Below are 12,362 nucleotides of genomic sequence, written 5' to 3' on the forward strand. Positions count from 1 at the left end.
GAAATAAAATTTGTGAACCACCCAAAAAAAAAAATCAAGATACAAAAGACTGGCAGAAATACTCGTTCTCTATTGCTTCTGTTAGTTTCCTTACAACACTCAGAGACCAACAACAAATTGCAGTTGAACCTGTTGCTAGTTTAGCAGGTTGTGTAAGACACAAGAATCTCTGTTATATGTACCCTTGCTTGAAACTGTTAATGCAGACTAATAAACAATGATCAGTAAAGTCCCAATCACCACTCCTACCAAAAAATGGACTTTCCTGATGGAGGACAAAATTGAGATGCACGGCGAAGCTACATCTTGTCTCATTTTGTATCTGCAGCTAACTAATTGAGATTGTAACCTTTCACGAAGGAACTTTGTCGACTGAAGAATGGTCCCGTTTTGCATCTGCAGCTAACCAATTGCTCTCTTTGCTTTCATTAAAGAACTTAAACAACTGAAGATGACATTGGGGCTGATAAGTTGCTCTGTTCCCATCAGGAACTAAATAATCCTTCCTGAAAAGAATATAAAAATGAGCTGCATATGGTTAGAAATCCACTCATTATAACCAGCCATTATTTTCTGTCCTCACCTCCACAATTTGTAGGAGTGTCACATGCCAAAATTTGGCTTGACGCATGGCGTAGCAGGTGAAGGAGTAGGTGTAACATTGTTAGGCTACAGAACCGTCTTCAGTTGCAAGAACTGTCTATCCGACACGAATCCTGTATGGCAGTGGCCTAGCAACAAGCCCATCAGTATACCACCCAGCTGCTTGTCCATCGCTCTTCACATGGCTAAATTCCCTTTGCACATACTCGTATGACAATTGCAACTTTCCTCCTGGTTTGCAATCCTCAACGGCTCCTCTAGTCTCAATTCCCACATTTTGCTCAAGCCAATACATATAACAAACATGGAATAGTGATTTCAGCATGTCTCTGGGAGTGCAGCCTTCTTTCAATGTCACCTATTCAGCCAGATTACCACAACGCTGAGGCTTGTCTTGGGATTCCTCCTCGTTGTAAGATAACACATAAAACCATTAAAGGCAAATTATAGGAGTTTTCATACTTACAAAGAATCCTCCTCCCTCTTCAACAAGAACATAGCCTTCGTTTCTGAAGAGTCCAAACAGTGCACGTGCGTCCTCCTTGCTTCTTACCACCTCACTGAACTTGGTACCTAATTGCAGCCTGTAGTTGATTTGTGCGGCTGCTTGTTTGGCTTCAGTGGATAGCACTTGGTCTTTTTCCTGCAGGGAAGGAAATTTATGTGTTACATATGAAGCCTGGAACTTAATTTTTAGAGGCTAAAAGGAAAAATAGTACTAATGAATTTCAAGTAGCCAGATTAGGAATACATTTTTTCTGAACTCTATGAACTTCATACTTAAACGATTTGCACGATATAGAGTTTGTGCTCATTAGCATATGAGGCAACTAATAGCTACACAAAAGAGTAATGGAAATAACAATCCTAGCAATGATAACAATAACTGGAAAATTACAAAATTCATCGGTTAAAGACCAACATTCTTCAAGCTACAGGACCATTTGACAATTTTGTGTTACCACAAAACGAGTGCTTAATTAACATACCACATGTAGGTGACACTTGACATTTAGTACAATTTTTTATGTAAGACACCTGCTAAATATTTTCTGAGAGAAAGCAGACTAGATTACCTCACGAATTATTGGCGCAGTAGAAGTGTAAACACCACCCCAATCTTTTATGCGTTTAGATGTTTTTTACTTACTGAATTTGGAAGAAACATTGACCAATAAAACGATGATAGGATTATCCTTAGAATATCTGAAAAGCCAAGAAAAGAGAGGCGAGAAGTTGGACATTTTATCAAACTTGATTACAATGAATAACTTGAGGGTATTAAATACAAGCACATAATACTCCATATATAACCTGCCATACGTAGAAAAATTCACAATGAAAATGGTTTAATGCATTAGCTAGAAAAGATTTATATGGTGCAAAGCAAAAATTGGAAATTCCTAATAATTTTGGCTTCATATTGAAGCATAAAAGAATAGCAAACAGAACTGGAAATTTATCCCAGTTTCAATTGGTATCAATCATCAACCTATCACCACAAGGCACAATGAGTCCTGCGTATGGCCCGTATTACTGTAAGAGAAATTGTACTTGACAGAACTCTTCTGCAGAGAAATTACTTGTTGTATGGACTTGATCTTCAAACTCGGTATGCCTGGAAAAAGTGGCTCCTCATCATTGACCTCTTTTATAGGTGGTACTTGACCACTAAGGAGATACTCGCTGAAGACCAGACCTGTAGGGTATTTAATGTTAGTTCAAGATCCTTCTAAAGTAAAAATTATAGAAGAATATATCATAGAAACTTTGCTGATTGAGAAAATGAACAAGTACAGTACAAATGCATGTTCGCAGCTACAAGAACCTACAGCAAGCAACAAAACTCGTGCATGACACAGTAAAAGTCTTAGTTACAAGTCTATTTAGAAGTGTGCAAAAGTAATCCATGATTTCCTAATCCCTGCAAAGAGACAAATGACAAGGTAGTACTTCTGTCCAGTAAGCCAACCATAATATAAAAGCTAAATCACATAGGTAGAGGTATGGTTCAGGTGCGGGTAGAGGCACCGATACAGACATGGCAACTTTAGAAAATGTGGGTACGGGGGTACTGCAAGATATATATATATATATATATATATATATATATATATATATATACAAAATAACACAAAAAAATATCAAAAAGAAAGCAATGAACAAGTGACATAAATAAAAACATTATATGTTAATGAACAATAACTTTAAAAACAAAATGAAAACCGAGTTGAAAAAAACTAAATCAAGTAAAATTAAGCAGTTTCGATTTAAAAAGTACCCATTTTGGGCATGCGTACAGCAACACGGGTACGTGGACCTTCGTATAAAGTAGCATGTTTTTGCTCTTGATCATGTCTTCCTACATCTTGGTTCAAGTGTAAAACTATTTCTTCTGAACCTACCATAGTTCTGATGTTCGAGTTGAAATAAAAATGCTCCTTGCAACTTCAGAAGGTTATCTCTCAACTAGCGGCTTAAGAAAGCTCATGCCATAGCCAAGGGCAGTGCTTTGGCAACAATCATACGAAACTACCTTTTGACTCCCATTCCAATCTTTGACATGATTTTGAGCATAATGTCCTTGCGTGCAGTTTAAACATCAGAACTATGCATTTGACCTGAATGGATCTTCCAAGAAAAGGATGAGCGAAATAAAATCAACCTCGTTTACTAGAAGCATCTCTCAGTTCTGTTATGTAATGGGAAGCAGGCACGCACGGACCTTTCTTCACCATTGTATGGTGCAATGTGCGACTACCAGCCATTAAGAAAGCAAACTACCAGGCATAACTTGTGCATTGTGGCTTTGAAATATAATTCCCAAAATGCATTTTTTTTTTTTGTCAGAAAGCGCTTGGAAGAATAAGATTAGACACAATATTTTCTAAGGAGGGATAAGAATGAGACAAGCAGATTGTATCACCAGGTAGATAGACCCATTTTGCACATCTAAATGTTAGGTGGTAAAAGAAATCATACAGAATGGACCATGCCAACAATATCCAGACACCAGATGGTTTTACCAACATGAAAGTGCATGAAAAGTGGAGATTCAGTCAGACATATGACATGCATGCCCATGCATATGATATTAGCCAGTTCTAAAAGACAAACCACCAAAATTAGTGGATGCCAATTCTCAGGATTCCGATAACGTGTTACAAGTCTAAACCTCATCTACTAGCTTCAAATCATTTTCAAGAGAAAAGATTTTTCTCAAAGAATTGGCTACCAGGTAATTCAACAATAGAAAGGTTTTAAAAACCTTTAAGCCGATCTCTTTTCTTATGCCTCAAATTTTTATTTTAACATTACATTACAGCCCATAAATTCTCGTGTATTTTCAATTATCACCAGCAAAGGAAATTCTTGTGGAATAGGTTACCCTAACACCTAGGATGGTCAAGTAGACATTTGAGATGCATGTTAAAGCACTAAAACGTCAGATTATGCCAACCAAAATTTCACCAACAGAAAAAGCAATTGAATGTGCCATAACAATGATATGTCCCAATAAAAATGCAGAAAACCAGTTGACATTGTCGTCAGCAGAGTAGGCAGATATTACAGAAACAGTATCTTGCATAAAGGACATAGACTCCACTAGAAATGAGAAAGAACAAAATCTAAAATCTGAAAACCATTACTTTTGCCCATTCATCACTACCTAAAGAAGAAATGAAGGCGAAAAAATATCAGCAATATGCTACAGTAAATTTTTAAAAAGCTGCAGAGGAGATTACTTGCACGGTATGGATTTAAACTCCTCAGCTGAATGGATTGGTATGACTTTATGTTGCATAACATGTGGAGTGCAGTAACTACTCCAAAAGAAATAGCAGTTAATGTCCCAGATGATGCGACATAATTAGCTAAGGCAATCCCCAAGATGATACCAACAGACTTGCTCACCATCCCTTGAGCTTCTCCTTTCGCAATCACCTGATAAAAGTGCTATATTAGATGAAACTTAAGAAAGCCATACTGCTATACCATATTTACAAAAGAAAAAGGAACACCAGCAACCTCAGAATCATTGAACATATTGCACTTAGAAATGATCTGCTACTCAACAGAAAGACGCAGGGCATAACAAAAAAGGTTACTGTCATTGTTCAACAAGAAGTAGGTTTGGTGTTAATGATAGGACATGCTTGGGAGCAGCTTAGGCTTGTGCATGGCTGACTAAATCTCACATGATGAGCTCCATCAAGCCAAGCTCAAGCCCACATTGACCCCATTTAAACAAGGTGAGCTCCAGGTGACATGACCCACTAACATTGGAATCCTGCAGTGGAAACTTGACTGCAGAGAACATTTGATGCAGAACTATGCTAGCATCCTGCAGATATGAGTGACATGTTTGCATCAGGCTCCTTTTGCCTCCCATAATTCATCAAAAAAGAAAATCAAGAAACCATATGATTGTTGCAGTTGCTTAACTCAGCTCAAACAGTTGCCAACAGGTTTGTGACGAATGAAGTTTGATGCAGATGACAATAGGTCAAGGCTGACAGATAATAAAGTTGTTGAGACACCTGAGGCACTTGGTATGAAAATGAGAATTCAATGATAAAAACCTCTTGAGAATCCCACACCACATGGACAACTTGTTGGAGCTCTTTCATATTTGACTCTTGCGAAGCCTGACATAGCCCATCCAATGCATGTTGCTAGTTTAATTCCAACATGCGCTTACCAATTCACATAACAGCTGTCATGATGATTATCAAATACATCAAGGACACTATTAATAAGAGAGTTTTCTTATCTTCATCATCTTCTTTAGAATTAATTGTTTATGCTGATGCAGATTGGGGGAGAAGACACTAATGATAGACACTCAGATACTGGTTTCTGTGTATTTTTAAGTGATTTTCTATTCTAGTGGAGGTGCAATAAGCAACAGAAAATATCATTATCTTCCACTAAGGTAGAGTATCATGCAATGGTGGCTACCATTACAGAAATCATTTGGTTGAAGAATCCTATCAAAGATACGGAGACAAATACTGAGAAACCAATTAAATTGTATTGTGATAACAAAAGTGTTATCCATATAGCAAGTAATCACACATTTCATGAGAAAACCAAACATATTGAAATGGATTGTCACTTTGTATGAGAGGAATATTTTAAGAGGAAGGTTGAACTTCCTTACGTTCCTGAATTTTAATTGGCAGATTTCTTCACCAAAGGGCTTGAAGCCTCTAGATTCTCTTCTATTTTTATCAAACTTCCAGTGATACCACAGTAAGTTTGAGGGGATGTACTTTTTTGTATTGTAACTTTTTTTGTATTTCTTTGTGTATTTTGTGTATTTCTTCAGGTATTTTCCATTTTCTTTCTTCTTTGCCTGTATTCTTTATTCTTTTTTTTTTTGGTAATTTTATCTTTTATATTCATCTGAATAAGCTCAGCTGAAGAGAGCGCTACGCTAGACTCTCCAACAGCTAGATTTCCAGCCGTTAGAGACTCCAACAGGCCTCTCACTTTCCCTATTTATTGTAGGCTATTCTTCTTTCTTTTTGCAGTTCTTTGAGAGCTATTTTGAGATACTGTTAATCAAGTAGTCTTCTGTCCACATGTGTGAGAGCTTGAGTTCCTGGTGAGACATTCTGTTTTGTTTACCGCATCAGCTCCATAACAATATGATACTTCAAGGAGCCAAAAACCAACCACCCATCTGATGGTACCACCTATTAGCACTACCCAACTTCCTTGGGGTTAAGTTCAAATGCTGCCGCTCCCAGTTTCAACTAGAACTAGAGAAGCTTGAAGAACCCAGTCTTGTTCTTGAGTATAGACCAGCTTTATCTCTAGACCATAAAAAACATGTTTACACACTTCTGCTTGATAAAACAATGCTCCAATGGAAAAAATTCATGTGACTAACCTCTGCAAAGTTCCTCTGTGCAGCAAAGCCAGCATAGAAACAGCTTCTCGTGGCAGCCTGTCAATAACACAGAAAGATACATAATGAATAAGAGATAAAGACTCCTGGTTCAAGAAAATTTCAAGGATAACCATGTTATGAAAAGTTTTGCTTAAGGGAAAGGAGACTACTGTATATTTGTATAGTCATTTATCGGTTCAAACATGCAAGAAACCATCTCGAAGACCCATGTACTGCAAGAAATAATTATTGCTTCAAAATGATTCTCCAAAACAAATGAATTTCTGAGTAACATGAGAATCTAAATATAACACAGGCTGATTCAGACATGAATAATGTTTTCCCTCCAAAATATTATGTTTGTTTTTGCTGTACTCCACAAATCCCTCGTTTCTACAGGTGGCATCATGACATCATGGGAAACTTGACATTGTGCCTTACTAGCCTACGCATTACTGTAAAATAAAATTGGTGAATTCTAATTTATCATGATAGAACTGCAACATTTGTGAAACATGATTATGAACGTTTTCCTTTCTGTTATTGCTCAAGTTGATCAATAACTTTACCCAAAAGCCAAGTCAAATATTCCCTAGGACATTATCTTACTCCAACACCTCACAGAAAATTTATCATAAAGCAATTGTAAAATTTAAAAAAGAATCTGGGGGGTGGGGGTGGGTGTTGTGGAGAGATGTATAGCAGCCAGCCAACAGCTAACCTCCTACTCTTGAGCCTCTTCAACATATGAGTATTGGTCACATTTCTAAGTGAACAGAATATTCTCTACAGAAGCAAAGAAGCTGTCAAAAGCTCCAAGAAAGCTTTTATAAGCAGTCAGTATGAAGTCAGGTCAGAATATTTGGATATTTGAATAAGTTAAACATCATGACCACCACAAACAAAGTGGAGTGAAACTTTGTAGACATACCACAGCATTAAACAAGACCTTGCACCCAAATAAGGTCAATTAAGTTTATGAACCTAAGAATAAAGTCATTAGAAACAAAATGGATGACATATTTTTTGGCATAATTTTACTTGACTTTAGTGAAGTTTCTTGAAGATAAATATTTCTTTCTACATCATGCACATGACCTAGAAATCTTTGCACTAGGAGAAATGAGAATACTCAGAAAACTATCACGTGATTTCTCCAGTGCACATATTTATCCAACAGAAATAACGTAAGATAATTACCATAGTTTTCAAAAGGTAAAACTGCAAGCACAAACTTCAAGGCCATGTAAGATTTCCTATACCTGTATCATTGAAGAAGCTGAACGACCAGCACCTGCAGCCGCACCAATCAGCACAAAAAGTTGAGGAAATGCAGGAGTCAACAACTCCAATCCGTAGGCAACGTTTTCCAAAAGGTCTGCAAATAGCCTCCACCCCTTTGGATGAACATCAAAATGGCGGCCATATTTTGACAACATAATTTTGCTAAGGTAACCAATTCCATCTTTCATTACCCAATTGACAGCTGCTGCGGTTGGAATAGCACCTTTCCCCAATCCGACAGCATAAAGTAAAGCCTACAAAAGGTGGTCATTAGCAGTTGACATCAAATCCACTGGATAATGTGTCAATGCAAACAGTTAAGAGGAAGCTGTGTTTGTCAAAAGGAAATTTCATGGTGAGATGCAGAAGAAAGCTCAAAGAGAATCTCCATAACTGAACAGCGTAGAACAGCACCAAATGATAAACAAAAGGCACACACTTAAGTGCGCTGACTGGACTAAAAGAGATGTGCTAATCCGGCACCACTACTAGTGCTAGTACATGAAGAGTAGAGTAATTTGTAGAAAGTATTCTGTGTAAAGTTTGGCTTTTTACCAGAATTAATGCAACTCACATATGATATAACCAACTCTATGAAGTGAAGAAGAAAACAACTGAAAAAGGGAAGGAAAATTTTTTGCAAGAAACAAGTTGCTCAGAAGTAGACTACTTTTTGTATCTAAAATATGATGAATATATGTTCGTGTGTGTGTGTGTGTGAATTTTTGAAATATAAGAAAAACTAATAGCAGGAATATTTCCGTAAATGATCATATAACATGGTGTTATATTTGTGATTAAGTTTTAGCACCATAGGCCTGATTATAAATATTATAATGGGTGTCAAGACAGATATACTTTCTAAAACATGCCACATGAAATGATCATATAACATGATGTTATATTTGTGATTAAGTTTCAGCACCATAGGCCTGACTATAAATATTATAATGGGTATCAAGGCACAGATATACTTTCTAAAACATGCCATATTACAAAAAAGTATGGGTACTCAGAGCATAGGAATCATTTCTGTCTCCAGTTTTTAATCCTTTTGCCTTTGCAGATTTCATGCATAAAATTTTTTGTCCATCTTAGTCTGCTTAATTTCTTTATGCTAAACTGTTTATTGAGAATAGTTTTCTATACCTTTCCTATCAAAATATAAATCAACAAAATGTTACATGTCCTGGATCGATAAACAAATGGATGTTTCAAATATCTTTTTCATAACTAGGACCTCGCAGATATTCTCTGTGGCATAGCTGATCTAGCAGCCATTTCTTGCTTTTTCTACTAACTCAATCAATAAAAACCAAAATATAGACAAAAACATATAGCAGATGATCCACTCTAATTATCGCCTGTGAATTAGCTACGCACTATCCAACAACTTGAGGACACGAACATTCTACAGTAGGTCAACACATCCATACAAGTAATCTTTGATATCAGATGATCCTTTTCAGGAATTTAAAATGTTTAATCCTCCTAATAAATAAGCCATGGACATGGAAACAGTGGTGCATCAACATGTAACTATAACAGCGGAAAGAAACATATCCATCAGGATATTGAACCATGCTTGGAGTTGATTGTTGCATCCATTTTTCTTGCATACGTTGGACAGCTTGCTGGCTATGTGCACCAAAGGTGGTGTAAATGCAACTGTATTGGTCCGGATATAAGACGATGGTACAAACCAAGAGTAGCTTATGCAGGTACGTTAAAGTACGCCAGCTTACAGTCGCGCATGACTTACAGGATTTTGCAGTACATGTACTCGAGCTTACTAAGAGCATTACTACTATTGTAACAGCTCTAGTTCAACACGGACATGCTAGTGAACAATCGGAGAAAGCAAGCGCAAGTAATTTGTTTCAACATAAAATTCACTCACAAGGACCAAGCAACTGTGCCAAACTTTAATTGGGAGGAGGCAAGAAAAGAAGAATGAAAAGGAAGCAGAGTCTAACCTGGGTTGTAAGAACGCCGTTGACTTGGCTGGCAATGCTCTGAACGGCCCTCCAAATCGAGTATTCCAAATAGTCACTGCTCACACTTTCTGGATAGTCTTCTGGAAGCATCAATCTGAGCACGAAACCTCTACACCAACTTACACAATCCGTGACCATTCTGCTGAATTCCTCACGACGAGCACCAGCTCGAAATCCAGAAGAGGCAGATGAAGAACCAAGCTCATCCTCCCCGTCATTCTTGGTCTGCCGGTTGATACCGGTTCTCCCGTTAACAAGGAAAGCGTCCGTAGATGCATCAGGCACAAGTCTCAGCCACATTCCTCCCTTCACTTCCCACACAGAACCAGGCACGTCGACCCCCACTTGTGCATAGGCACAACGCTTCTGAAAATAGAGGAGGTGGCAACACATGAAGGCCATGCAGAAGAGAATGGCCCTCTTCCAACTGTCCTTGTTCCTGAAAATATCGGCGGCGAGGATGAGGAGTCCCCAGAATTTCAAATCCCACCTCTCGTCACCAAATCCGAACGAGCCTTCACCGTCGCCGCCTCCATCGTCACCGTGGCCATTATTGTTCCAATTGTTACCACCACCGCTTCCGTCAGTGCAGCGAAGAGCGTAGTACTGGAAGAGGAAGGAGGGAGAAGAAGAGTTCTTCGAGGGGAAAGAAGAAACGAAGATGGGTGGAGCGGAAGAAGAAACGGAAGGAGATAAGGAAGCGAAAATGAAGCAAGAGCGGGAAGAAGCTTGGAGGAGAGAAGGCGATTGTTTGATTCTCGAACTGAAAGAATGCGCCGGACGGGCAGGGAGGTGAGGGGGGCCACCACCCAGCAGCAGTCTAGCGTGGAGACCGGCGGCCATCCCTCTCTTCCCTCGTCGTCTTGGAGCTCTAGGATGAAGGAAAGCGTCTTCTTCTCATGGAGACTGCTCTCGTTGCATTCACAAGGCCTGCCAATTGCCAACCCTCGGATTATTCCCACCTCCTCCTCCGGTGGGCGGCCGCCGACTTGTTTGCCGTGGTCGCTATCGGCGTTCAGTCAGGGCGGGCCTCGGGCATCCCAACGCAGGCTTCCAGTTCGACTGAGTTTTTCTGCTATGGTTTTCCATTTTGATCATAATTCTTAATACGTGCACCATCCGATTTTGTTGATAAAGAGGCTGGAGCACTTGGTCTTATAATTGGAACGGACTAAAATGTAAAGGTGAAATTCGAATTTTTTTTTTTAGCAATAAAATTCTTAAAATATTCTTTTAACAAAACGTGGGAACTTATCAGCATATTGCTCATTTTTTTGTTAAAAGAAAATAAGTAAAACATTTCTACATACTAATTCCTATGCCAATAAAGTACATCTGTTAGGCTATTACACCTTAAAATGTCTTAATAACAATTAACAAATTGTCCTCTCTTCCATACCAAGCCTATCAATCTAATCAGCTATATTATAGCTCTTTAAATTAGATCTTATAGGACATGGTATGATTTGTTTGAGAAAAAGGAATTTGAAACCACGGCAGTTTATTTTTTAGCTTATCTTGTAGAAAATGTTTTTATTTAGATGTACTCATTCGAAAAACTTTATCTGGTAGCAATACACAAACAAACAAATAGTTATGAAGCACCAATATGTAGGTAACTTTGTGAGACCATGCAGGCAATGGCCCACACAAGCCCGAATCTGTTTTCACAGAGAATTATTATTGATCAATCCCTCACTGGATGAAAATCATCCCAACTAATGCGGTTAGTTTAAGTGGATAGCGGTTTGTAAGAGGCGAAGCCACTCCTTTCTTTTCAAGGGCAGCAACCGGACCAAGTCTACTTCAAGTTTGAGTGGTGTTACGATACACTTTTTAACTAGAGTGTCATGTATGTCACTATTTAAAATTAAGTTCAATCACTTATGAAAATTATATTTCAAGGACTTGAGTAGTCTTATGATACATCTTTTAACTAAAGTATCGTGTGTATACCACTGTTTAAAGTCAAGCTCAATATTACTTATGAAATTCTAACTGATAATGCATCATCACCATTCGAATTGAATTGAAGAAAAGAAGGGGTTCCTTGTAGATCAACTCTTTGTACTCGTAGTTTTGCTCCTCAACTGCTTATTTTTCTGGAGGAATCCTTCAACTGAGGCAGCGCCCAATCTACTCCCTTTTCTAGTCTTTCTTGTTTCAGCAGTTTTTTCTTTCTTTCTTTCTTGGGGCTTGTAATGTCGTTTTTTGAGGTCAATGAACGGACGGAGGCGCATCCTCCAGCAATTTGGTTCCCGGTCTATCACGTATGCTTTTATATTCTTTACGACCAGACTTCTTATTACAGTCTGTTGCGTCTGTTGTTATAGGGTCCATTATGGCTTTGTCGAATTTTAGATTTTTAAACCATGGATTTAAGATCTCGATTATCCACTAAACTCATAATATATAGTCAGATGAAGAAGGATTCGACTTAGAATTCATAAATTATATATGTATAAGCAACAAATTTATGTTGTAATATGTGCATCCTTCGAAAGGAAAATTCTCTAATCCTGTTTGAATCCGTGGACCTGAAATAACGAGGTCTTAGATTCCAAAATCTCACATAACCT

The 12,362-nt window shown here is 38.1% G+C and overlaps 1 protein-coding gene across 1 annotated transcript; it reads right to left on the bottom strand.

Moving 5' to 3' along the window:
• Positions 1 to 50: 50 nt before the first annotated feature.
• LOC116266394 (protein root UVB sensitive 1, chloroplastic) lies at positions 51 to 11,023 on the bottom strand. Its single transcript, XM_031647596.2, has 8 exons — positions 9,763 to 11,023; positions 7,765 to 8,040; positions 6,503 to 6,559; positions 4,350 to 4,548; positions 2,187 to 2,302; positions 1,070 to 1,246; positions 584 to 961; positions 51 to 506 (listed from the first exon to the last, which is right to left on the bottom strand). Exons 1-7 carry the CDS (start codon positions 10,624 to 10,626, stop codon positions 701 to 703), a joined length of 1,950 nt encoding a protein of 649 aa, XP_031503456.1. The 5' UTR covers positions 10,627 to 11,023; the 3' UTR covers positions 51 to 506; positions 584 to 700.
• Between the last annotated feature and the right edge of the window lie 1,339 nt (positions 11,024 to 12,362).

Source organism: Nymphaea colorata, chromosome 12 (assembly GCF_008831285.2).
Source record: "Nymphaea colorata isolate Beijing-Zhang1983 chromosome 12, ASM883128v2, whole genome shotgun sequence".
Lineage (NCBI taxonomy): Eukaryota > Viridiplantae > Streptophyta > Magnoliopsida > Nymphaeales > Nymphaeaceae > Nymphaea > Nymphaea colorata.